Source organism: Saccostrea cucullata, unplaced genomic scaffold, assembly GCF_032062105.1.
Source record: "Saccostrea cucullata isolate Sc308-1 unplaced genomic scaffold, CSIRO_AGI_Scuc_v1 ctg4154, whole genome shotgun sequence".
NCBI classification, from domain to species: Eukaryota; Metazoa; Mollusca; class Bivalvia; order Ostreida; family Ostreidae; genus Saccostrea; species Saccostrea cuccullata.
In genome coordinates, this window is record NW_026940091.1 from 54,371 (window position 1) to 80,836 (window position 26,466).

General features: G+C 31.7%; 1 protein-coding gene and 1 pseudogene across 1 annotated transcript; one reads left to right on the plus strand and one right to left on the minus strand.

Annotated features, from left to right (window-relative positions):
* Window positions 1-2,020: 2,020 nt before the first annotated feature.
* On the minus strand, window positions 2,021-15,945 carry LOC134254742 (uncharacterized). Its single transcript, XM_062737273.1, has 4 exons — window positions 15,843-15,945; window positions 6,991-7,257; window positions 3,430-3,585; window positions 2,021-3,309 (listed from the first exon to the last, which is right to left on the minus strand). Exons 2-4 carry the CDS (start codon window positions 7,226-7,228, stop codon window positions 2,057-2,059), a joined length of 1,647 nt encoding a protein of 548 aa, XP_062593257.1. The 5' UTR covers window positions 7,229-7,257; window positions 15,843-15,945; the 3' UTR covers window positions 2,021-2,056.
* A 3,617-nt stretch (window positions 15,946-19,562) lies between these two features.
* Window positions 19,563-20,988, plus strand: LOC134254748 (uncharacterized; annotated as a pseudogene).
* The last annotated feature ends 5,478 nt before the right edge of the window (window positions 20,989-26,466 follow it).

The window sequence follows — 26,466 nt, forward strand, 5'->3', positions numbered from 1 at the left end:
AAAATAAATGTACTATTTCAGAAAGTAATAGGTTTTATCATGTTAGTACAGAGACAGCTCATGGCCTACATTGCTACAACAAAAACGAAGTGTTTGTTAGCTGATTGTGGTCCATCATCACAATACCAAGGGTGTTCGAGAAATCACAATCCCTCGACATTGTGTGGCCTAGCTGACCCAAAGACTGTTAATTAACAAGTCGAAATTTCAAATGCATGTAACTTATGAAATAAGTTTATGGTAAAACATAATTTTAATCATATGTCAGAATAAAAATATATACAAAATTTATAAGCAAATACATTTAATTGAACTCGAGATATTAAAAGACAAAATTTTGACTGAGGTATGTTCTCAGTTTCCGATTTTGAGGCTTGATTTTATGGCATGGATATTTTTCATCAAACAACAAATTTATCATGAGTAAAGTTTACTCACATAAGAAACACGTATAATGACACGTAAAGTTTACGTTGTGTATTTAACTTAACATTTTGAACGTGCTTAAATACAGATTTGATATTAATATTTTCCAAATTTTTCTTTATAATTTCATCATTTACGAGGGTTGATCCAAAAGTAATTTCACTGTGTTCATATCTTTTATATTTGGCATCGCATTATGAAATATAATGCACCAAAAGATGTAAAAAATAAATTTAATCAAAATTGAAAATATAATTTTAATGTTTTATTGAATTCATTTTATAGACGTTTAAAACATTAAACATAGAGGTAGTCGCAGATTCAAAAATAAACGTCAAGTTTCAAAGTGTATATTGTTAGAATAAAAAAGACAAACACATTTTAAAATGCATTTTAAAAAAGCGTCTAATCGCCAAATATTAAAAAAAAACAATACTGACGACGATTGTTTGGTGATATTGGTTTCGTTTTATCATAAACATTGCTCTTCATATCTGATGTATTGAAGAAAGGAAATGTCGAAATGGAATAAAACGCCGAACTGAGTTTCAATGCGGTTTTTCTATAAAAGAGTTACGATGGTAAATCAGACTCGCAGAGGAAAAATGTGAAAAGGATACTTGTTCATAGATCGTTTCAAACAATTTTGGTGGGTCGTGGATATTTTATTGATCAGCTGAGGACAAAAAGACCGAATGATACGAGGTCGGGTGGAAACGTTCAATGGCGTCGATGTTGTCAAAAAAGGAGATTTGTGTCATGCGGTTTGAGTGAGACGTTGTATGAGAAACTTTTAAGTTTGTCTTATGGTACTGTTCAAAGAATTATGATGAAGGACTGAATTACTGATAGATTGTACAATTGGAGACAATAATTCTTAATGAAATTAAAATGTGTTTATGTACATGTGTTTCTGAATATTTAATCATTTTAATGAAACGATGGGAAAAAGTTTCTCAAAATGTTTGAGGGCGCATAACCGTCATATGACGTGATTGAGGTGCGGCGACTAACTAAATTGCACTTTGTATATTATTCTTTTTTTAGAGTATAAATCATTTCAAATTGAATTTTTCCGGACTTATTTGAATATATTTTGCTACCATCATGTATAATTTTGTTAATTTAAGTTAACTAGTAGTAATTTTATCGAAGTTCTGACATTATTTTTGGACCAATCCTTGCATATGTTGCTAAAGATTTTAAAATGGACACATTATTAAAGTCCTGTTTTTTTTTACGATTTTCTAGATACATTTGACGCATCCTTACACTTTTACAAATTTTAACACATAAGAATATCAGTAACAAATCTCCGATTCGCTGATGACATAAATGGCCCTACAGGGAAAGAGACTAAGCTAACTAGCTTATCGTCGGATAAAGATAAAATTATCAAAATATGTAAAAAGTTATATTTTAAGCATAATCTTTAAGTGCACGAATGTACAAATATAACATCCAAACTCGTCGAAAATGTTTGTAAATTAGTTTATTTTCCCGTGCAGAATATATTTCTTAATGTTGTGTCTTTCAGTCAGAAATTGAGTATTGGACCAAAACTCCCCCAAAACGACTTTATGTGAACATTTACGGTATTTGAAATAATCTGATCCTCTCTTCATGAAGTCTACGAAAGTACAAAGTTTCCAGCAAAAGCGTATCCATCACTATTCCTATGACCGTAGACAATTAATCCAAATTTTGCATTATTAGTTGTCGATAAGACTACCGTTCCACTGTTTACTGTAAATGTAAGAATGCTAAATGTGCTCTGTGAAATGACTACTTGGCGTCGACTCACGAATATATAATTATCTGTTGAGTAATCGTTTACTTGAATATCATTTATATACTTCTGTAAAATCATCACACAAATATAATTATGTGTATATCCGTCCGGTACAAAAACCTTGTAGTAGTCCAGATACTGATGAATCCCAGGAATGACAGTCATATATGGACTGTAATTGAAATTGCTGGAACCCATTCCAAAACCAACGATTAATATAGGATTCTCGCATGTTAAAATGGTGACTTCCCCTGAATCGATTTCGAAATTTTTGTATTCATGTTCAGCAATATGTAATGTCGATACATTGCTTCCAATACTTATGTTAATTAAACTCGGACTTGTACTTACAACCTGAATCAATGTCGCCAAATTATTGTAGAAGGTGGGTACAATGTATTGTGTATCAAATTCGGTAAGAGGGGGTAATTGAGTTACCATGTGACTATATGAACCACCTTTCAAATATTGATATCGATTTCCAGAGAATACAGCTATTGGTTTTGTAGACACTATGAAGGTTCCACTGAGATCACTGCCATGCCCTATTTGAAAAGTTTCATATTTATCTAAAGTTGTTGTGAAAACATCTTGATTTTTGTATGTCCCACCAAGTAAAGCAATTGAACTTGTTGCTTTTATTCTGAATTTTATGTTAACATTCGTTCCTTCATGTAAGGCCGCAATAGAGAATTGACTATAGTAGTCGGGTTTTGTTGAGCGGGGATCTGTTGAAGAAACAAGATATTTGGTTGATAATCTGTTGGTTGGAATAACCAAAGTTCCATCGTTGCTATACACATGGTAACTAGCAAATATAGATATGGTGGACAATTGAGATGTCTCTACCAGTACAGCTTTCGGTTCTATTTTGAAATAGTCACATGACAACTTAAAAGGAAGCGAAATATTGGAAGACGACGTAATGTTTATAATTCTGTCAGTTGCTTTCTTAATTGTTGCTTCCAAATTAGGTGAGGTTGAGATTGCTACAGATGAATCACTATTTGTTGTAATAAACATTCTAAATGGTCCTGATGCCGAGGCATAATTTCTCATGAACAAAACTAGAAACTCTTTGCCTTTAATGCCTGCAAAAAGATTTATTATTAGGTGTAGGACAACAATTAAAGCATAATTAAATGAAACGAGGAACACTGAAATGTATATTTTAACCTCAATATAAACATGAAGTGAAATAATAGTTTTACCCGTTGATGTTCGTGCAATTGGCGATGTCCCTACACTCAGAGTTGTTTTGGATGTTGTCACTGTCATAATCGTTTTTGTTGTGTTGTTAAATTTTGTTTTTGAGTTTGTAGCAACTTTTCCAGTTGTTAATAAGGCTGTGGAAGTTTGATCACCATCTGTAAAAATTATATCCCTATCCATTAATTTTATTTATGCTAAAAAAAATTAAACATGTATTTGTTTACGCCTCTTAAGAAATATTATTAGCTATTGCATGAAGTTTGTCATGTTTTCAAGTTTATTTACTACCGAGGGACGTCAAAGTAGATTAATATGATGACAAATCAGCTTCAACTTATATTCAGCAAGACAAAAAAAAAACAAAAATTATCATATATTTTATATTCATATAATTTTGATTTACGTTACTCAGGAAATTAACACTTTTGATAGAAGTAAAGCTAAAGTACATTTGTTTCGTTGCACTCCAGAATGTCACAACAGTGTATATGTATGCAAATATCAGTTTAGACTTCTACGATGTTTCATGCATATAGTTTCCCCAATGCAAAAATGTATAATAACATGACCGACTTCAGACATCAAAAATGAATATCAATTTCTTTACTATTGTACTAGATGAGGAGATACGAGTATATTGAAAAATATAATAAGATGTGTTTACATGTATCTTTTTTGTATGTTTAAGAAGAAACATCGATGTCTCCGTATGTCAAAATAGCGAAGGATAACAATTCCACAAATGAAAATCAAACATGATGATACCCGAAGTAAGGCAATCTCATATAAGAAATATAAAGGTGAAATACAAACCCATAGCACTATCTGTTCAAAAGTTATAGCCAAAATGAAATGATTTTAAAGATAAGTCAATCACCAAAGTCAGGAAAAAAAAGTTGTTAGTGTCCAATAAAAGGTCATGTTTCAAGGATTGTACATACGACATATGAAAATCCTAGCAATTACCGTTCAAAATTTCAGTTTTTTTTAAAGAAGATAAAACTCCAAGGCCAATGTAACAGGTATCCAATGAAAGGTATCGTCACAAAAAATATGTACAGGAAATCTCAAAGCCCTAGCTCTTACCAATCAAAGATAGTACCACATTTATTTTTTTAAGCGTAAGCCAATCTCCAAGACCAAGATCAAAACGTCAAAGTTGTTGGTATACAATAAAATATGTATCAAATGGTAGATATATGTCAAGCATTAAAGCCTTAACACTAACCGTTCAAAAATTATGGCCAAAGTTTAACATTTTTAAAAAGGAGGTCAATCTCCAAGTTAAAAGTAAAAAAAATCATGTTGGTATCCAATGGAAGGTTTTCTCACCACGAATACATTTGTGAAGGATGAAAGGCCTAGAACTAACTGCGTTCAAAAGTTATGGCAAAAGTAAAAGTTTTAGAATTTTGGTGTGAAAGTGTGTCAAATTCCAAGGTCAAAGCTGGTGGTAAATGTACCAAAAGAAAGGTTTAGTCGCAGGAAATACGCCTGCAAAATATGAAAGCCAAAGGTCCAACCTAAGTATATTTATAGGTAAGGATAAAGGTTTTTTGGACAATCAGACAGCTAGACAGACAGACAAACAAACAGACATCAGCACATGGCAAAAACTACGAGGGTTGTCCCAAAATTCCGTAGACAAGCGTTGTTTTGTAGGAACCCTAAGTCATACATTAATGAAACTTTGTATATAGATTAAACCAACACTATCTAATAGATTTATGGACAAATATGGAGTAACTACGCAAATTATTCCAATTTAAAAGACAATTTTTATTGTTTGATATAGGAAGGCGGCGCAATACCCAAAAGTTGCTATTAAAATTTGATATAATTCAGGGTTCTCCATCATTTGAAATGTTACTGTGTTGCAAAGTTTACGCGAAAAACTAAAATTTCGCGGTATTTTCGCGATCAAATTCGCAACTGAATCACTATTTGTGAAAATTACAAAAGAATACATGCACAAACTTATTTAAAAATCGCTAATTAGTTACACAAATGCTGTGGTAGTACATATTATTAAAAGTAAAAATACGTTCTGAAAAGCAGAGGAAATTCTGACCGATACAGTCGTACTACTTAACATTTTTTAAAGAAAAATTGCCGTGATTATTTATCAGATTTCTTGATTGAGTTATCGCATTACATAAAAAAAAAGAAACTTCAGATCAGTGAAATATTTTAAGAGTTCCTTGCATATGTTTAAAATTTTAAGCAATTTATTTAAATCAATTAAATGCATGACTGATTAAATATCGATACGATGGTATGTCTGACTTATAGTGCTAAAATTATTCTAGAGCCATGAATCTATAGAAAAGACATATTTAAATATCTTTTTTAAAAATAAAAGAATGTATTTTGTTGCAACTACCAATTAACTCTTATATGGAAGTGTGAAAACAAATTATTTGTCTTCGTTCCGTCATGCGTAAAGTCCGGCGAGGGTCTAGGAGATAATTGATTATGCAAGGTGAAGCCCTTGTGTTTAAGTGCTCTAGCTTTTATAATTGAAAGACGATATAATTGTTTAATTAGAGTCTCAGTTGGAGAGAATTTGCGTGTTTAGATTTTCTAATTATTACAGATCTTACTGTGTCGGCAAAATTTTTACTGTGTTGCATGCATAAAATTTGAATCGTTACTGTGTCGGAGAAAATTTTACTGTGTCGGGAGCAACACAGTAAAACAGCTCATGGAGAACCCTGAATTATATTATATTTTAAAATCGTACGGAAAAGTGATTACTACCCTGTGATTTTTGATTGGAAATGAAAATTCTCAATACTGTTTTATTAACTATATTTCCTCAAATTTTGGTGTTTGTGCTCTGATAAATATAAATTTTATAACGTTTTATAAACATGGGGTTGAAATCCGACTTTTTGAAAAATGGCGGCTGCGTTGGCACAGGCGGCGCACTGAAGTATGTTCAAGTGTTTTGAACCTAAATTTACTCTTACAGAAATGTACCAGTCATAAATATTTGGTAGACTAGGAACTTATTTCTCGTCCTTAGAATGACTAAAACGGTTTCTCTATGTATATGTGAATAGCAGTAACTAAAATAAAAGACAAGACTAAGAAATGGGAAAGAGTTACATTGTGCAACTCCACTAGAGAAAACAGACGAAAAGCCCGTAGAAATATAGCGTTTTCAAATAATAATTATTTCATACCTGTACATGCATATACTTTGTTTACATTTTTAAATGTTTGATCATATCATAGTAATTAAGATTTTTCACATTTATAATTATAACCGATACTAACTGATATAAACTGATTTTTCGGAGGTCCGAGTTTGCTCTGCTCTTGTTTTGTATTGTTTTATGGACTTTGACATTAAAAACTGGTCGTTATCTCAACATCCTTCTTTTTAAAGTTTAATTGTTATATTTAATCATCTTTTTGTTTTACTTTAAAAAAAAAACGATAAAATTAATACTTTATACACGTTGTAAGAATTTACATTTAAATTAAAGATTAAATTAATTTTTTTTCAAGATGAGACAACTTGGTAAAATGTTTAAATTCTTTCTTGTACTTACTTAAAGAAAGTTTTTGATTTATAGAATAAATTTGTTCCTCTTGAATTTGCATTTTAATTGCTTGTTCCTTTACGACTTTCTGCAAAGCAATAATTTCTTTTTTTAGAAAGTCCAATTCATTTGTTCCAGTACATTTTGCTCTGATGTCTTGTAGTATTTGCCCATTGGTCACATTTGTCCATGATATCATCATCACCGTGATCCAGAGCAAGGCGCCTTTAATTACAACTGTTGCCATTGAAACAACTAACAGGGAAGGTAGGTTATCTAAAAAATGCAAAAAAATGTTTTGTTGATTATAAAACAACCAAAAAAAAAAAAATTAATGAATTTATCCTATTTTCGTGTTTCGATTTATTGCACATTTATAATCGTCATGTGTATATATTTTTTTTCTCAATATTAAATAAAATGAAATTTTGAGATCTTGGTTAAAGTTTATGAATAAATAGAGGTAATTAATGTTACACTAAAAAAGCTAGGAACCTTTCTGTCTCAATATGGCATTAACTCAGAAATTTTAAAACGGTAAGGAGGTCCTTAACATGAAAATAGTTTTGAAAATTAGATAGTAAGAGTGAAATAATATTTTTGTTTAGAACCTTGATTTCGTTCTAAAATGCATTTTAGTATCGATACAGATAACCTATTAAAGTATGTCATTCGTGAAATTTGTTAAATCAAGGATTTTTTAAAAAAGTATACTCATATAGTCTGACTAAAAATGGCAGATAAAACATAGGGGGTTAGGGTGCATCTTACTAACATACGGTACAATTAAGTTGACTTTATGCACTTAAGCTTTAACTTTTTGGTAATTTACTTAACCCTTTATCATATTTTATTAGATCCATGGCAGTAAATATATTTTTATTTTACTTTACATAGTTTGAATAATGTTTATCATTAAACAATTCTTGCAAGTTAATGAGCGTTTATTATTGTTTGACCATTTTTGCACTAATAGGTAACATATTTTGGGTGTTTCAATATTTTAATATATCATATTGAAATTCTCGTTTCTTATGTCGACATTATAGGACACAGTTCATGAGAAGTTGTCGTCATTGAGAACAATCAATTTAGTTTGTACTCAAGAATAAAATCCGAAGTACTGTTTTTAAAGTTCTTTTTAAAGCACCATTGCACTAGTATTTATATAATACATATTTATAAGTTGCATGTACTTTATTGCAAATCATGAATATAGGTTTGTTTGATATCCTTTTAAAATCTTTTCTATTTTAATTTTCAATTGAATGTAAACACCACAATGCAGAGTTTAAGATGACAGTACATTCAGAATGCCAGTTTTATCAAGTCGCCCACACATTATTTGATTAGGAAAGCTCTTAAGTGGAGATATAGTGATCTTGATGTGGATATATGTTAATATATATCTCTCTTTCTCTCTGTGGTTAAACCAATTTCTTCTGGAGACAACTGTAGAAATGGACAGTTTATATAATATTTAACAAACATTTATAGTTAAGTGTATTTATATTATTAGGGAAATCGATTATATCTTATAAGTTATTTTCTTAAATAGCTTTTTATATAATACAAACAAAAATCTAGAGAATTTTAGCGTTTAATATCTTGACGTTTTATTGAACACAATGTTTGTCTTTCTCAAATACGGGTATGCCCGAAACATTCCGAATACGAGCGTTCAGTATCAAACATCCCGTTGTAAAAATAATCGTCTGCTCAAATTCTCAGAGCTTAATTATAAAAATAAGGCAACTAGTTAAGATGTGTTTATTTTTCACACAAAATGAATTTTTTTATTAAGAATTTAGTATTAGACTCATTATAACCTAAATAAGCAAATCATATCTTTTGGTAGGGGCAACGGAATGATATGATATTGAACGCTTACAGCACAGAAATTACTTTGAATACCGATACTAAAAAATCAGTAAATTCAGTTTTGTTTAGTTGGAATAATTATACTAAATTATGTAAAAATGTTTTAGGTATTTAATAAAGGAGTCGTTTAACTTATATTCATAAATATTGGCTCTTTGTCCGTCAGAAATTAGTATTGGATAGATACATCTTCGATAAAAAATATAAAGTACCTTCTAATTTGCGCTCAATATTTTCTGGTAGAAAAAATATTATTCAAATTAAGCACTCATATAAAATATGCTGAAATTGCGGGAGAACGTGAACTTCATTGTGAAATATTTCTAAATAAAAGGTATTTTGAATAAATTGAAAATTACCAATAAAGTTCCGATGTATAGCTGTGCAAAGTGAAGCTTTGTACGGGTGTATAATTGAAACTCAATTTAAAGGGGTCATTTGAAAACATAATATATTGTTCTTTTCTGCAGATTTTATATTCTTATTGAACCTGGGTAAACAACGAATTCCTGATATTTGTCATTAAGTATTAAATACTCGATATAAGATATCAGAATTTATTTAATGTTCAGTTATTCCACTTTTATATAATATGAAAAAAAAGAAAAACATTTACATACTTTGCTCTTCCTCCCAATTTATTCTGTGTCTCTCTGCGTATTAAGATTAATCACAACACTGTATATATTTCTAGATATTTAATTCTTTATTAATATAAAAAAAATACGGTTTGTTTGGTTAGTTTATTTCTCAAAACAAGCTACTTATACATAATATTCATGCTTGTTATTCGTCTTATCGTTGTATATATAGAAAGTAATTTAATATAGACATAGGGCAACGGCAAATATTGAAGTATTGGATTTGCGTATTTAAAGTCACGATCAAGTAAATGAAAGGTGCCTACAAATTTCTTAAACATTTTTAAAAAATTATTCTTTTCAAATATAGATTGCAAAAATGAAATTGATAAGAACATGATTTTTAGGAATTTACAGTACCGACCAGACCCAACCTGACACAAGGCACTCCCAGAGCATTCCCGGGGACTGCTTTCTGGGACTGCTTTGGTGTCAGGTTGGATCTGGTCGGTACTGTAATTTAAATAAATATGCAAATTTCAAAGTGTAATTTTCTATTTTAAAAGAATGCTTAAATGAAATATGTTTTTTTATCGCATGAGAAAGAAATATATTGGTATTGCGTACAATCTCCCGGAATTTTTTTTCGTTTCTGACTTCTTTTTTGAAAATGATACTAACATGAATAAAGGTATCAGGGTTCCTTTTGAAAAAAAATGTGAATTGAATGCTATGGAAATGCGAATTCTACTGTCGTAAATAACGATAGAAGTTTAAATAAATTATGTCATAATGGAGCTGGGACATGAAAGACGTTATATTCCCATTACTTTACAAGAGTGTTGACCTCAATATTAAAGACTGGATTATGAAAGCGTTGTGTGTTTGCGGTGATTTTTTTTTCTTTGATTATTATATACTCCTTCTTATTAGACAAATATATAAACTTTACATTATAAAAAAAATAAGGACTCCCAAAGGTATATCAGTCTATGCAGAGCTTCCGGAAATCTATTATGACGTCACGTTGAAACTATACAAATGAATAGTCGAAAAAATATTTTTTTTTCTTTTTCATACATACTGTGATTTCTCAAAATTGTTGTAACCATAAAATAATGTATAACTTATCTTGTCATTATAACACATTTTGAATATAAAATCAAAGCCATCTTGATCTCACTGCACTGGCTAAGACAATCTGAGAATCTCAAATTTTTCAACGATATCTGCTTAACTATAAATTATGTTACTTTATGATTGAATAGTTTCCATCTCTCTGATTGGCTGAGATTCAACTATGTTAGAAAAAATACTACGTTGTATTGACCTGCACGTGACGTTCCAGGTGAATACAAGGATTTATTTCCTCTTCATTGATCTAAAATAGATCGGGAAATCCCAAAATGATACAAATTGTTCTGGAAAGCTATTTAAACGACTATGACTTTATTTTTTCATGTGAACAAAAAATAATCGAATATATTTTCGGGTGAGTGTTGTAAGAGGGGATGAAGGGACCCCACTTCAACACATTTACTGAACGAAAATTTTTACTTTTTGGCAGTCTGTTTTCCCTGATAATACCCCTTCCTTTCAAAATCTATCCTTTTGAAAAGACTGAAATAATATTTTTGTCATGGCAACTTAAATTGATTTAAAAAACTTCAAATTGATACGACTTGTAAGATTTATTTACATTCTAATTCTACTTCTCTCTTGTATTTGGCTAAGACTTAATTAAATGCAAACAAGTAATGAGCTGTATCATTTTATCAGTGAATCATATAATAAACCAATGATTGCTATTATTTTGGTCAATACAATGCTTTAGCAATCTTCGAAGCACAATATTAACCTTGCCCTTCGTGCTCGGTGAACATTATACTCCTCAGATGGCTAAATCATTGTATTGACCAAAAAAAAAAATGCAATAATTGTATAATATTTTGTACACATGTAACTATTGTCTCTACTATTTTGAAAAGTCCCGGGACCAAGTTGTGCGCTGTTGGATTTTTCAGTAAATTGTAAATGCACGAGGTTTATAATAAGATTGCTAAATTTTTATGTTATTCCTGGGCATAGGAAAGTTGCTACCAGCACATTTCGGGTTAGGAATTTGTCTTAAAGAAAACAAAATCAATTGAATAGTGAAAAATTATCCGTATATTGTTGAACTGTTATGATCTTTGTATACATAGTTACATACATACTTTTTTTTCTAATTTTAAACATGTCACGTGACAAACAGTTGATGTACGTTGATTAAGAAATAAGATATCATTTTTAAAGTTTCATTTGGATATGACATGAAGTCGGTCGAGTGATCAAATTCTACGTACCGACTTCATGTCATATCCCAATAAAACTCTTAAAAAAAATCATATTTTATTTCTTATACTTATATTTTACTTTTATTCCTGTTACAATGAAAAATAAGCGCTATTTGGGCTTGTTCTTGAAATGCAACATAACGCACATGTACGCCATCATATAACGTTACAATCAAGACTTTCCAATTGTCTCGTGCGGTTTTCCCAACTGCATGTCATTGAAAATTGAATGTCAGTATAATTTATATTGTCCTATAAGGAAAGACATCGGCAAATGAAAATGTGTCGCTTTGGCCGAACTCGGTTGAGACCCCAAACATACATATTAATTAGGACAATTTCCATTATATAAAAACTCATGTTAATAAAAAAGATATCAACATATGTCTATCCCATGGTCAATACAATGGTCTTGTTAGCAAATACAATCTACAGTTAAGTACAATTCTGACTGATGCTTTTCAAACTTTTTGTCACGCCATTGATTAAACAATGTATAATCGACAGTTTTTTCCCACTATTTCCTCATCCTACATTTGATGTTTTAGTGGTCAGTGTTTTCCTGTTCCAGAGTAGTATTATTTATTATCCCGCTTCAGACCGTATTTTCCGTATTACGTCTCTGTTTCCATATCACGTCTCCGTCGAGGCGTAATATGAAAATCAGGCACGCGATTCCGTTCGAAGCGTTGTTATTGTAAATAAAAATGGCGGCTAAGAAACGGTTAACGTAGGTAATTTAGTTAAATTTCTTGTAACCGTAACGATATTTCATGTTGATTGTTATTGGATTATAACTTAATATTTTCATAATATGCACAAATATTTTTTTTTATTGGAAAAGGTCTTCAGCGGGATAAATTCGTTATACAGCTTCGCCTCGCCCAATACGAATTTCCATTTCACACCCTGTATGAATCCGTATTAGGTCACTTACTGACTGTGTACCTAATAATATTTACATTTCAATTGAGGAATTCACTACGTGAAATGTCTTCATGACGGCGTCCAAACCCACAGGCCATGAAGAGTAAAGTTTTGGGGATAAACAGAAAGTTAATGTTTTGTCACATCAACAAATCTTGCCAGGACTTTCAACCTTTAACTTGTTTCATTTCGTAAACTTAGAAAAACATCTATCAGAAAAAAAACAAGTACAGCAAATCATAGAATATGCCATATTCCAGTATACAAAGGGTCATACTCAAAAATGTGTTCGAAAAACAATTAGAAATTGAATGAAAATGTTTTGGATATGTGTTTTGATTAAAAGAGAATATTTTAGTTAAATCATTAAGACAACGTTATAGAAAAGCGTTTTTTTCCGAGCCCCAATGACATTTTTTATTTAATGTCCTTCGTACTTTTAAGCTTAAATTCTGTTTGCTCTCTACATATATTTCATTTTGGCACATTTCAATTTTAATCACCATACATTTCCTACCGATATAACCAAACGTTCTGAGCCAATTTTTCAACTTTAAACGAAATTTTAAAAAATGTCGATCTAAAAGAAAATATTCTCGATTGTTCTTGTGTGTTTCCTTCTTTCAGCTGGAACGTAATTACTAGTACTTTTTCAATAAGGTTTTATAGAGTCCTAAAATAATTCATTGTAAATGATATAAAATAAAGGGAGCCCAATTCTCCATTGAGCGAAATAAATTCAATTCCATTATGAATTTGTTCTAAGACTATGCAAGGTCCTAGACGTAATATGAAAAGAAAACTAAACACATTCTCAGAATGGATTAAATGGTAATATCCATTCATACTTAGATACTACATATCCTGGGAAGCTAGAGATAAAAGATACAACAAAGTCTGACATATCTGTTTCATACTTGGATATTTTACATTGTACTTGAAAAAGATGTTAATAGTTCCGTAATCTAACAACCAAGCTATATGATAAACGTAATGACCTTAACTTTTCTATCGTCAATGTTCTCTACTTTTGAAGCAATATACCTTCATGACATGCATACGGAGTATATATATCTCAGTTGAGTTTAGAAAATACAGTTGATTCGATACGCATGCTCTAGGTATGAACACTTTCTAAATGGAGGTAAATTATTGAGAAGCAAGTTGATGAAACAAGAATATCAGCAGTCTCGTTTAAAGTCATTATTTCATAAATTCTATGGTCGATACAATGGCTTTGTAAGCAAATACAATTTATCATTGAGTCAAATGCTGCCTGAAATTTTTCATACATTGTTAGTCCATTATTTTTACACTGAATTGACGACGGATTTTCGCAGTGCTTTTAAGGCTTCCCATAGCTTTATATGCGTATAAGACGTAACACTGCATTGCAAGGTCGATTTTAAGTTTAAATTTATTTTCAAGTTATGTACCTAAATACGGGTAATTCATATAGAGAGTTCCCTAGGATATATATAATCATATAGACCGCTCTCCGACAAAATCAGGCTTAATGACATAAGCGTTGATATAGAAAAACGTGTTTATTGTGACGTCAAACTTTCCCGTCTAAAACGCACATGTTTCTTTTTTCCTCCTGTTGGACTCTTTTTTGTTCTGTTTTATTTTCAGAGTGAAAATATAAATGAATACGTGTTATGGTTGCCGTATCGTGTGTGATAGAAGTTTATTTGCCATTTTTCCTAAATTCCTGAAATATTTTGATACCTTAATTTACTGAACTATTTTCTGTGCATGTGAATTTTACCGAATTTTACATCTGCATTTCGCGAACTATTTGAAGCCAATGTACACAATATACAAATACTTTTGTTTTTGCTATATCTAATATCCTTTTGAAATGAATAATCAAGCCAACGCTGAAAAACATTTTTAAAAATATATGTCAAAATTTCTTTTCCTATGTTAACCCGCCTTCATGAATGTAAAGAATAATAATCCACCAAACATTGCAAATGCCATCTTCTATTTACATGAAATTCGTCACTCGAGCCCGAAATTGAAGCATAGCGATTGAAGAGATAATTACGGAAAGGAGAAAATATGATAAATTATCAGCAAGTATAATGTTTATACTTTGAAAGTTTGTATACATGAAAATTGACAATATTAAATGAGTTGATTATTTAGTTGTAGGCCCTTTTGTGCGCTTATGCAACAATCATTCATTCATTCATCATTTATTTCCTCCAACGGAGATTAAAATCAACATATACAACAAATATTAATAAGTACCAAAAAAAGCGAAGATAAATATGTACATAAATGTAATGAGAAGAAATGAAGCAATCGAAAGGAAAATATTTACGCATAAAAAAAGATGAATGACAATGTTCATCAATTTTAATTTGTTTAGTGGGATAAACACTTAAAACAGAGCCTCCAAAATGCGATCACAACTTAAATCCACTTCCATTGAAGATTTATTTTTTTTAATTTCTTATTTCTGAAGAACAAGTAACGAAATACATTTTTTCTTAGCCTATGTCGATAATAAACGCGTTTAAGATAGACTGATCCTGGGATTTTCATAAAACTGAAATGATTTGAACGTTATCTGACGTTATCTAACAACGGAAAGATGAACAATAAATCATCAACTGATAAACTTAATATCTAGTAAAGTCAGTAAAAGTCTCAATAAAAAAATTATAAAAGACATCAAGCAGTCGTAATTTTTGTATTATATACCACATAGGGTGTTTTATTCTCATTTCACGTATAAAATATTAAAATGATAATAAATACGTTAATGTATCCACTGCATTTCCAAACAACCATTTCTGACACCTGCCATAGAGTTATTAAAAGAAATATTTAAAATGTAGTTTTTTTTATATTCAAGAATTGTTTAGAGTGTCATTTGTAATTTTCCACCAATTTCAGTTAAAAATAATCGGTATTTATACACAAAGTCACGTGCCATGAAAAGAGACTTATTGAGAACTTTGCATGTTTTTTTTGCAAGTTTCTGAACTTATAATATAGTTTCAGGGAATAAATTCAAAGATTGCTATTATACTTTCTTTCATGAATATTTCTTTTTATCTAATAGATTTCATTTAATCGAATAGATATATTCATTCAGTACAAATGAATAAAAATGATTTACCTGCAAGTGACTCTATTCATCATGTGTTTGTCATGACTTCGCTGGTAAATATTTAATACTTGGCTCTTGTCGTGAACTTCCTATCCAGAATTATCACTGTCTGACACGTTAAACAGTTTTTCTTCTTTTGAGAGGCAATTAAGGTATTTAAGTCAGACAAAAGTTTTCGCTGTATCACGTATACAGTGCAAAAATAATGAGATGAAAGCTCTTAAAATGAAGTGCCTCAATTGACATTTCTACAATATGTATACTATACATGTAACCATAAATACTTGGTTCATAAAAGCAGGCACTATTAACACGTCTTTTGTATTATAAAGTATACACTTGAACATGACTTTCTCATAACCAATGCTAACTTTGTTTAACTATATTGAAAACAATTGAATTCAACTTGTTGCAGTTGTTCCAATAAGTTGTTTAAATAAACTGACAAACATTCATTTTTAAGCATGATTGGCAATTTGATAAAAATCATTTTTTTTCAGGTCTAAACATTAACTGAATGTTATAGTTCTGTTTTTCTATGACCTTCATAGACCCTTCAGTCACAATTCTGTATGTATGCTCTTGTGGCACATGTTGTACTTTCAACTGGTTTCCATCAGCATCTCTTAGTTGCATATAAGCCAAAAAGTGTACCAAAACGTGTACAAAAAGTGTACAAAAAGTGTACAAAACCTGAACAAAAAGTGTACAAAAGTGTACAAAAAGTGCACAAAACGTGTACTAAATGTGTATAAAATGTGTACAAAACGTGTTCAAAACTTGTACAAATAATGTATAAAACGGGTATAAAACGTGTAAAAAAAATGTGTACAAAACGTGTAAAGAGCGTGTACAAGAAGTGTACAAGAAGTGAAAAAACCTCGGGAAAACCATTCAATATCTAGTTTGTTTTAAGTGTACTGTATTCATTTTAATTGAAACACAGATTTTTTTATATAAGATAAGACGCGTTTTTATGAGCTCTTATCTATACCCAGCTGATTACTAAAAATGATAATGAAATGATGGATCTGAGTGTAAATTATAGTTTACTTTATCAGTTTTGAACTCATTTAGTGGACTATCACAATCATGCAATGGAGAAGAAAATGAACTGGACCCTTATGTGAGTTTATCTGACTTTCTTCAGGTTAAACTAAACAAAGTAAGTGTGACCATAAACTATGATGGTCATGCAGAAACATGATTTCGTTTTATCTGTGCTTCGGAAATTGCTTTTATTTCATGGAAACAATAAAAGAAATGGGTGCATATACAAATCTGAATGTGATTCGGTGACTGTAACAATTTAAAGTAGCACACATACCATTCTTATACAATGGACCAGTGCGTTTGATTGGTACAGGAAAGACTTTCTAAACGAAATAAACAGTCAACCAGATATGAGCCACACTGACTCTGTAACAGAGTGCAAAATTATTGTTGACCAGCCGAACTGTACTTCAACCCCCAAACCCTCAAAGAAATTGAATGAATAAAGTACTGAGATGGGATGCAGCAATTGTAAAAGCACAGAAAGCATAAAAAATCTTTCCGAGACGGAGAAAATGCTTACCAAAGAAGTTGAAATCCTGAAGAAGCAGCTAATGGAAGCAGAACAAACAAAGCCGTGTTATAATGCTTCTACACAAACTCCCGGGAAAAAAGTGAAACAGAAGGAAACTTTGACTGAGGGACTCTCAGTGACAAATGGGATTTCAAGGCATACCCAGTGTACCTCTCCTATTGAAAAAAGTACCTCCAGTACATCAATGGATTCAGATGTCAGTCCCAGTCCTGTGTTGAAAACCACCCAGTCCACAAAGAAAATGACCAAGAAAAGTCAGATGTAAACATCTCCAAAGAGAGTCAAAATATATCGACCCCTAACAGACGAAGCAACATCGCAAGAAGTTCTCAGCCTCCTGTAAGAGAATATAACCATATAGCTACACTTGTCATCGAGAGTTCAATTCTTCAAAGGAAAATAAAACCGTGGCCTAGATCCAAGTGTGAAAGTAAGTACAAATCGAGGTGCCAGTATTGCACACATTCATTCAAAGTGTTATTATACAGACTAGGGGTAATGCTGTTGCAAATTTCCGTTACATTGAGAATGATTGAGAATGACTTTGCAGAAATAGTTGCTGATTTGAAGAAAAGAAATCCAAAGATAGCAGTGTTTCTATCGGAAGTGATTCCAAGACAGGACGCAGATGTAACCGAAGTGAATGAGTGCATTAGATATCTTTGTGAGGAGTACGGTCCTGTGTGAATCGATTCGAGTAAGTCGTTCAAAAACGCAGAGTAATAAGGAAGCAGACAAAATATTCTACCTTAACTTTATCAGTGCTACATTATGACGTCATAGCAGGCGAAGTGACGTCAATTTACAACACAGGTTTTCGTTATATTGTAATTTAGAGATGTGATATAATTCTAGAAAATGAAAAGAAACGTTTAAACATTAACAAAAATAAAATAGTTTTATTTTGTTATGCTGTATCTGTCATGTTGATTAAAATCTACCAACGATGACGTCATATGTGTACATCTAGTACCTTGGTAATTGATCATGCCGTGTAAAGAGAATTTGGCTGAGACAGTATGTACAAAGATACGTAAAAAAGAGTTTTTAAGGCAAATATCGTGAATATTTTGTGAAAATCATTATAATTTCATTAAATAAACAGATATGCTTATTTATTTTCATCGATAATATTCTCTTTCGAAGACATTCAGCTATATATGTATCCCGGTCGGCCTTTCCTCTGTCATTCGTGAATAAAATTATGCAAAAGAACAACAAGAAGCTGGATATTTCAAAACCTAAGATTAGTACAGATTGAAAGTTTGCCTTCTAAAATACTTGGAAAGTGTTGCTAGAATCCCGAGTAAAGCATGGCTTTACGGAAAAATCTCGGCTCATATGTATAAAATTCAAAACATCGGGTATGGTTCAGAGCGAATATGTGAAATTATTATTTTACTGACAGGACGGTGGGATTCTAGCAGCACTTTTTAGGCAAAATGGATGTTTTTCAATTATATCATTTACTGAAAGAAATCATTAAAATCCGGGGTATTGTTGTTCTCTTAGCGTTTAGGAAAATTTGGCTATTAATAGAAGTCACGTGATGCCATGGTGGTGGTGCACATCTTTGTGTTAAACACTGTTTTAACTTGATGTAATAGATAATAATAGTTTCCGTTTATCGGCGGTTCTGTTAAATTATCAAACTTAATTTTCTTTAAAACTTTCCCGAGAAATGTCTTATATGCTTCCTTAACATATCCGCGCATTGGAATTCCCTTTCTTTTTGGAGAGATTGCATCCATTTGTCCGACTGTGGCACTGCTTTGCTTCTCAAGCTCTACAGTACTCATGTGCATATTCTTAAACATCAAAATTCTACCTTTGTGCAGACCTGCTGTTACTGTGGAGAGCAAGATCATTCTTCGCGGAACTGCCGCCGCGGCAACAAAGTAACTTGATGGTACCGTGGTGAACATGGCCGCGAGCATTTCTTTGAGCGAGCGACAAGTAATCACCTGTAACACAGGTGTGGTGTTCGATTATTAAAACACTGTTAAACTTAGAACGTTGTTCAAGTTTGTTTGGGGGGTTTATGCTGTAAAACAGCTACATTTATTTTACACTACTGTTTTTGTAAGTCAGATAAGTTTTGGGTTGTTAATTTGTTCTTAAATTTTGCCGTGTTCTCGGAAATGGCGTCCGATAATGAGGACATGTTGTCTCTTAGAGACAGCGATACTGACAAATTCTCAGATATTGAGGAATTATTCGGTAATAAAGTTGCCACTAGAAGTTCGGCTAGTAATGCCACAGATGACAAGAAAACTACGAGGGGAGTGAAGCGTAAAACGCACACCCCAGGTACGTTAGATAAAACACGTGCAAAAACAAAGAAATCTAGGAAACAGGTAAGCACAGATACGAACCCTCAAATAGTTCATGACATCAATTTCAATGATTTGAAAACTCAGTTGGGGATTGATAAAATACTCGAGTCTATTTCATTTTTGTCAAGTCAAATGGCCGAAAATACGGCGCGCCGTTCTGGTCAAAATAATGTTTCAGAATCTATGGAACACAATGTCAGCAACAATAAACAAATTCCATCTTGCACTGTAACACAGGCAGATGTATACAATAAAGGTAACAAACCAGTAAAACAGTTTGTGTCTGTTCCAGATTATGATCAAAACAGTGTAGATTATAATGTATATGATGGGCAAAATGAGTTTTATGTTGATCTGAGTTATTTAGACAACCCAGAGCCCTCACCTTCAATCCCAGGTATTAATCCAAATGATGCCTTCAAAGATGTTTTTGATAGTAAAGCTTTGCAAATTACCATAGATAATGATCTGAAAGAGGACAATGCTTTGTGGGATATCCCCCAATTAAATTCTACAGAAAAAACAGGTCGTAAAGTTAATGATGGATTGGCTAAAGCTGTAAATGCAGCAATATCTGTTAAGTCTGACAAAGAAGCTATGACTGAGTTGCAAAAACCATACGCACGTCCAGAGAATTGCAATCTCAAAGTCCCACGTGTAAATAAAGAAATCTGGGATGTTATGGGGAAAAAATGCCCATGCAGTTAATTTAAACTTACAGATAATCCAGAAATCTATTGCAACAGGGTTAATTTCCCTTGTTCAGATGGCAGAATCTTTGATTAGTAAACAAGATACAGAATCAGTTAAAAACAAAAAGATGCTTGGTGATGCCATTAGCATGCTAGGAAACAGTTTTTACAATTTATCTATGAAACGCAGAAATGAAATCAAATCATGTCTGACCCCTAGGTACAAGAAAATTGTTTCTGCTGAAATTCCAGTAACTGACCAACTTTTTGGGGACAATTGTATGTCAAAACAGAAAGAAATGGGGGACATAAATAAACACCCCATTGGTATTAAATCCCCATACTGGGATTTAAAACCCAAAAATAACTTGCCATTTATAAAAAAAAACTACAGCAATCAAAATTACGCCAGTCAAATACAAAGGTACAACAATGGATACCAAGGCAAAGGCAGGTCAAGATTCATGACCATGAACAGTACCCAGAGAGGTCGAAGTCAGAAACAGTTCATGAACACGACGAAGAAGTACTACAAGTAAAGGTAGGGAAACTTAATTATGAATACTGGACAAATTTTACAGATGATCAATGGATTTTAGATATAATTTATGCTGGATATAAAATTGAATTTATGGAAATTCCTTTACAAACATCTATGCAAAAACAAATTAAATTTAATAAGGAAGAAGAAGATCTGGTTTCTAACGAAGTAGAAAATCTTATAGAAAAAGGTGCTATTGAGGAAATTTTTGATATAGGAGATGCTTATTTCTCTAATGTTTTGCTAGTACCAAACAAGGATGGAAGTTTACGACCAATCATCAATCTGAGGAATTTAAATGAATACATTGAGTATCATCATTTTAAACAAGAAAATTTGTCTTATGCTTTAGAATTGATCAAAAAAGATGATTTTTTGACTTCTGTTGATCTAAAAGACGCATATTTTAGTATAAGTGTACATTCAGATTACAGAAAGTTTTTGACATTTGAATGGAAAGATAAATTTTACAGATTTGTAGTACTACCATTTGGACTATCATCATGTCCACGAATATTTACCAAGGTTCTTAAACCCATATATGCTGTATTCAGAGAGAATGGAATTAGATGTTGTTATTACATTGATGATTCCCTGATCATGCATCAAAATTATTCCCATTGTTTAAACCAAACAAATTTGGTGACTTCAGAGTTACATAATCTTGGGTTTACTGTGAATATCAAGAAATCGGTTACCATTCCAACACAAAGAATTGTTTTCTTTGGAATTATAATTGATACCGTTGAATATAAAATTTATTTAACAGAGGAAAAGATACAAAAAATCTTAAATTGCTGTGAAGAAATAAAATCAACAAAACTTTGTAAGATTCGCAAATTTTCATCCTTGATTGGTTTGTTAGTACATGCTTGTAATGCTATTATGCAAGGTCAGTTGCATTACAGAAATTTAGAAAGGGATAAGGATAAGAATTTAAAAATGAACAATGACAATTATGATTCTTATATGGTTTGTTCTGATATTAGTCTTCATGAAATAGATTGGTGGCAAACAAATCTTAGGAGTTTGAATGGTAAACCGATTAAAACCAATTCTGTTGATTTTTGGGTTGAAACGGATGCATCATTAAAAGGATGGGGTGCAAGATTTCAAAATAAAATGACAGGAGGTAGATGGACATGTGAAGAAGCGAAATTCCATATTAATGTTTTGGAACTTCTTGCAATATTTTTTGCATTAAAATCCTTTTTCAGGAAGTTTTCTTCAAAACATATCTGTTTCAAAACTGATAATACAACAGTTGTTTCATATATTAATGCAATGGGTGGTATGCAATCTAAGCAACTCGACAAATTAACAGTTGAAGTATGGAACTTGTGTTTTGAAAGAAATTTCATAATTTCTGCTCAATATATTCCAGGCATTGAAAATGTTTATGCCGATTCATTATCTAGGAAATTTTCAGATTCAAATGAATGGATGTTAAAATCAGAAATATTTGAAAGAATTTGTGATCAGTTTTTTAAGCCAGATATAGATTTATTTGCTTCAAGGCTAAATAAACAGTTGAATAAATTTGTATCATGGAATTTTGATCCAGATGCATATCATGTTGATGCTTTCACAATGTCATGGTCCATTTTTCGTCCTTATATTTTTCCACCTTTCAAATTGATTGGTAGAATTATAAATAAAATTTTTGATGACTGTGTCAAAGAAGCCATTATAATAATTCCATTGTGGAGAACACAGATATGGTTTCCATTAGTAATGTCTGCTCTTGTTTCTATTCCAATCAGGCTACCTCTGCACAAGGACTTGTTGACAATGACTCACACAGGCGAGGTACATCCCCTTCGGAAAATGAAATTGATCGCTTGTATTGTATCAGGCGAGCACTCCAGAATTCAGGACTTTCAAACTTGGATGCAAAAATCATTACAGCATCTTTACGGGGAGCAACAAACAAACAATATCAGTGTTGTTGGAAAAGATGGATTTTTTGGTGTTATAAATGGTGTATTAATCCCTATAAACCGTCTGAAGTGAATGTTATAACATATTTGACATCTTTAATGAAGTTAAAACTTTCCTATTCTGTTATAAATACTCAGAAATCTATGCTAGTAAATACCTTGCCGTTTTTCGGTATTCAATGGATAAAAACCTCATTATTTATATCAAAATTAATAAAAGGTTATTTCAACATTAATCCCTCGAGACCAAAAGTAAAACGTACTTGGGATGTTTCAAAAGTGTTAGGATTTTTACGTACTCTAATGCCTCTAAGTAAGGTTAATCTACATATGTTGACTCTTAAATTAATAGCCCTTATTGCACTCACTACAGCTTCGAGAGCACAAACATTATTGGCTTTAGATTTACAGAATATGGAAATGTTTAGTGATAAAGTTGTTTTTATTATTAACAAATTGCTAAAAACTTGTAAACCAGGTAGTCCTGCCCATAAAGTGACATTGTGTAAATATTCTGACAAAAGCATTTGTGTTTATTCTACATTGAAAGAGTACTTGAAGAGGACAAAAGACTACAGGAAATCTTCGAATTTGTTTGTTTCATATAAAACCTTTCTTCCTGTGACAACTTGTACTTTAGCTAGATGGCTCAGGACAGTTTTGGAACTCTCCGGCATTGAGAACTTTACAGCGCATTCTTTTCGTGGAGCTTCTGCTTCTGCCGCCTATCTCTCGGGAGTTTCTTTGAAGGATCTCTTAGAAACTGCAAACTGGACATCTTCAAAAACTTTTTTCAAGTTTTATTTTAAAGAACCTAATGTGAATCAGTCAAGTGATGGACAATTTGCAACAGCGATATTAAATAGATAATTTTGACTGTGTGCGGAATAATGAACTTTGGTGTGAGAAGAAGGACATTATAATTTGTCAATTTAATGTTTATATTTTCTAAATGATGATTTGTTCATTGCATTGTATAATCTATATGTGAGTTGATTTTCTTTGTCTTTAATAAATTTGGGAAAAGTGATTCTCTTTTTATTTCCAAATGCTTTTCTATTTGACAAGGACAAGGTTGAGAATTTCAAATGATGGTTTTATACGTATCACAACACCAATACTGGTAGTCAACCAGAGTTAATTAAAAATTTTTATAGCGTTAAATTTTGTATTATTGATTCTAAATTGAAGTTGGTCAAATTGATATAATAGTATGACTTCAATAGTTAATTTCAATGAATTTAATTTCAAGTTCTTGAGCTTAACAATATAATGGAACGATTTTAAAAATTCAACCATGATGTATGTTTTCACTGAAATATGTTTACATTTCTGATCGCACTAAGAAGTCTTGATGTTTGTGATCAACACTTTGAACATGCTATATGATACCCTTTGCAGAGCCGAAAGGCGATATGTAATAGAATGAGCCCTCCCCCAAGCATCCTTTAGGATGTACAGGATGAGGGCCATTCTATGTAATGAGCCTGAGGTTCAAAAAGGGTACATATACCCATCCCATAATACTACATGGATACAAATTTCCCACCCAAGTTAAATGTAGAGTTGTCACAAACATTTCTTTTAAAAAATGGTTTGGCACGTGGAGTTGTGCCTTATATACTACAGGTATTCAGGTAATACATACGTCATACAGATATTTTTAACTTCTTTAAAAATGAGGTTCGCTTCGCTGGCTCGAAGGAAAATGCTATATGATACCCTTTTTGAGCCTCAGACTCATTACATAGAATGGCCCTCATCCTGTACATCCTGCAATTGTTTCAACTTCTTGTTTACAAAATGAGTAAATAGGTTAATCAATTAGTTTAAGTTTATAAAGGTATTTATTTGTTGCAATAATCCTGTGCAGGATTTGAAATTGCATCCACTGAAATTTTGCCTCTTTTGTAACTTTAAATGGTAGTTCAAATATTTTGTTCCTTTCTAACTCACCAAAAGATTTTTTCTAATGCTTTAATTGTTTGCTTTTTCTTATTGATGAGTATATTGTACATATCTTTACAACCATTTGTGCTTTTGTAAAAAACGTAAATTGAATTTGGGATAAAAGGTCCACTTTCTTCTCTTTTTTCAATATCAATACTTTTCAATATCTTTGTAACGGCTATTTTTAAACCGGTATATTCTACAAAATTAGTTTGTACATTCAAATTATTGAGGTACTCGAGGCTTATAAATTTTCCTTCAACGTCAAACAAATCTCTTAGGAAAACAAAGCCTGCATCAAAATAACTTTTTAAAAATACAGAGGAATTATTTATTTTAATTCTTGGATTAAACCTTATATGTTCATGAAGAATTTGAGTATTACATGTTTTTTGACTACCACTGCAGTCATTGATTTTTACCCAATTAAGTAAAACCTCTTTCCAAAATTTGTTGCTTATTTTATCACATATCTAAACTATAAAATCTAAACCTCTTACACAAAGAGATTATTGGGGTTTGGAATAGTCAATATCAAATGGTTCATCTTTGTAAACTTAAACAGAAACCCCTTTTGATCCAAAGTCAGCAAAAAAACTTAACAACCCCTCTCCAATAACAAATTGCCAAAATGATGACAAACAAAATGTGTGTGAATCAAAGAATGGCCTTCTGTAAAAACGTCTGCATTTTGAAAATTTGAATGTTTGTCACATTTTGCCAAAACTTGATGAATTAATTTTATATTTACAGGATCAACAAAATGTTGACATTTTTTCTTTATGTGAAACTTTTCTGGTAGAAACGCAGGTAGGTTAAGGTTAAAACCAAATATTCTACTTGCCTATATGATATGACGTCATAGTAAGCTATATGACGTGATGTTTGGAGATAACAATTTCTAAAAATCGATATGTAAGATTGATTTGAGGTCGTAAATATGAATCAAAATATGCATAGGCATAATATAAACGGAAATTTGTCGTTTCTGGGCCTCTGTAGTTATCAAAGGGGTTGAATACCAAACCCGTGACGTCATAACAGTTGACCATGCAGTAGCAGAGTGAAAGTGGAACGTAACAGGAATTCATGTAAACAAACACTAGAAATCGGAGTTTAAAAGCATTTAGATGGAATATCATGTGTGATTCATGTGGGAATAAAGCTTGTGAATAAGGTATGGTAATATAATTCTACAACTTCTTCGTAAAATTAAAACAGGAAGGGTGTTTACTTGCCGATCAGCCTTTCCTCTGTCGTTTTTAACGAAAAAGATGCAAAAGTTTAACACTACGCCGCATACCTTGAAACTTAATTTTTGTTTAGAACTAAAGTTCTAATTCTATTGTTTTTGGAAAGTGCTGCTAGAATCGTATGGTTTACGGGAATTGATGCATTTTTTTCGATGTTACAGTACCCGCATCGTTATTCTTTACAGGATACACGATACGATAGGATACACGCACGATACGGTAAGATACACGCACGATACGATAGGATACACGCACGATAGGACAGGATACACGCACGATACGATAAACGCAAAACACGATAAACGCAAAACACGATACACGCAAAACACGATA

Bases quoted from the DNA above. Each gene is read 5' to 3' on its own strand.
- LOC134254742 (XM_062737273.1), bottom strand. From the start codon at position 7,228: ATGGCAACAGTTGTAATTAAAGGCGCCTTGCTCTGGATCACGGTGATG. The intron at 3,586-6,990 runs GTAAGTACAAGA...TAATTTTTACAG, and splicing joins AAATCAAAAACTTTCTTTAA to ATGGTGATCAAACTTCCACA. The intron at 3,310-3,429 runs GTAAAACTATTA...ATCTTTTTGCAG, and splicing joins AATTGCACGAACATCAACGG to GCATTAAAGGCAAAGAGTTT.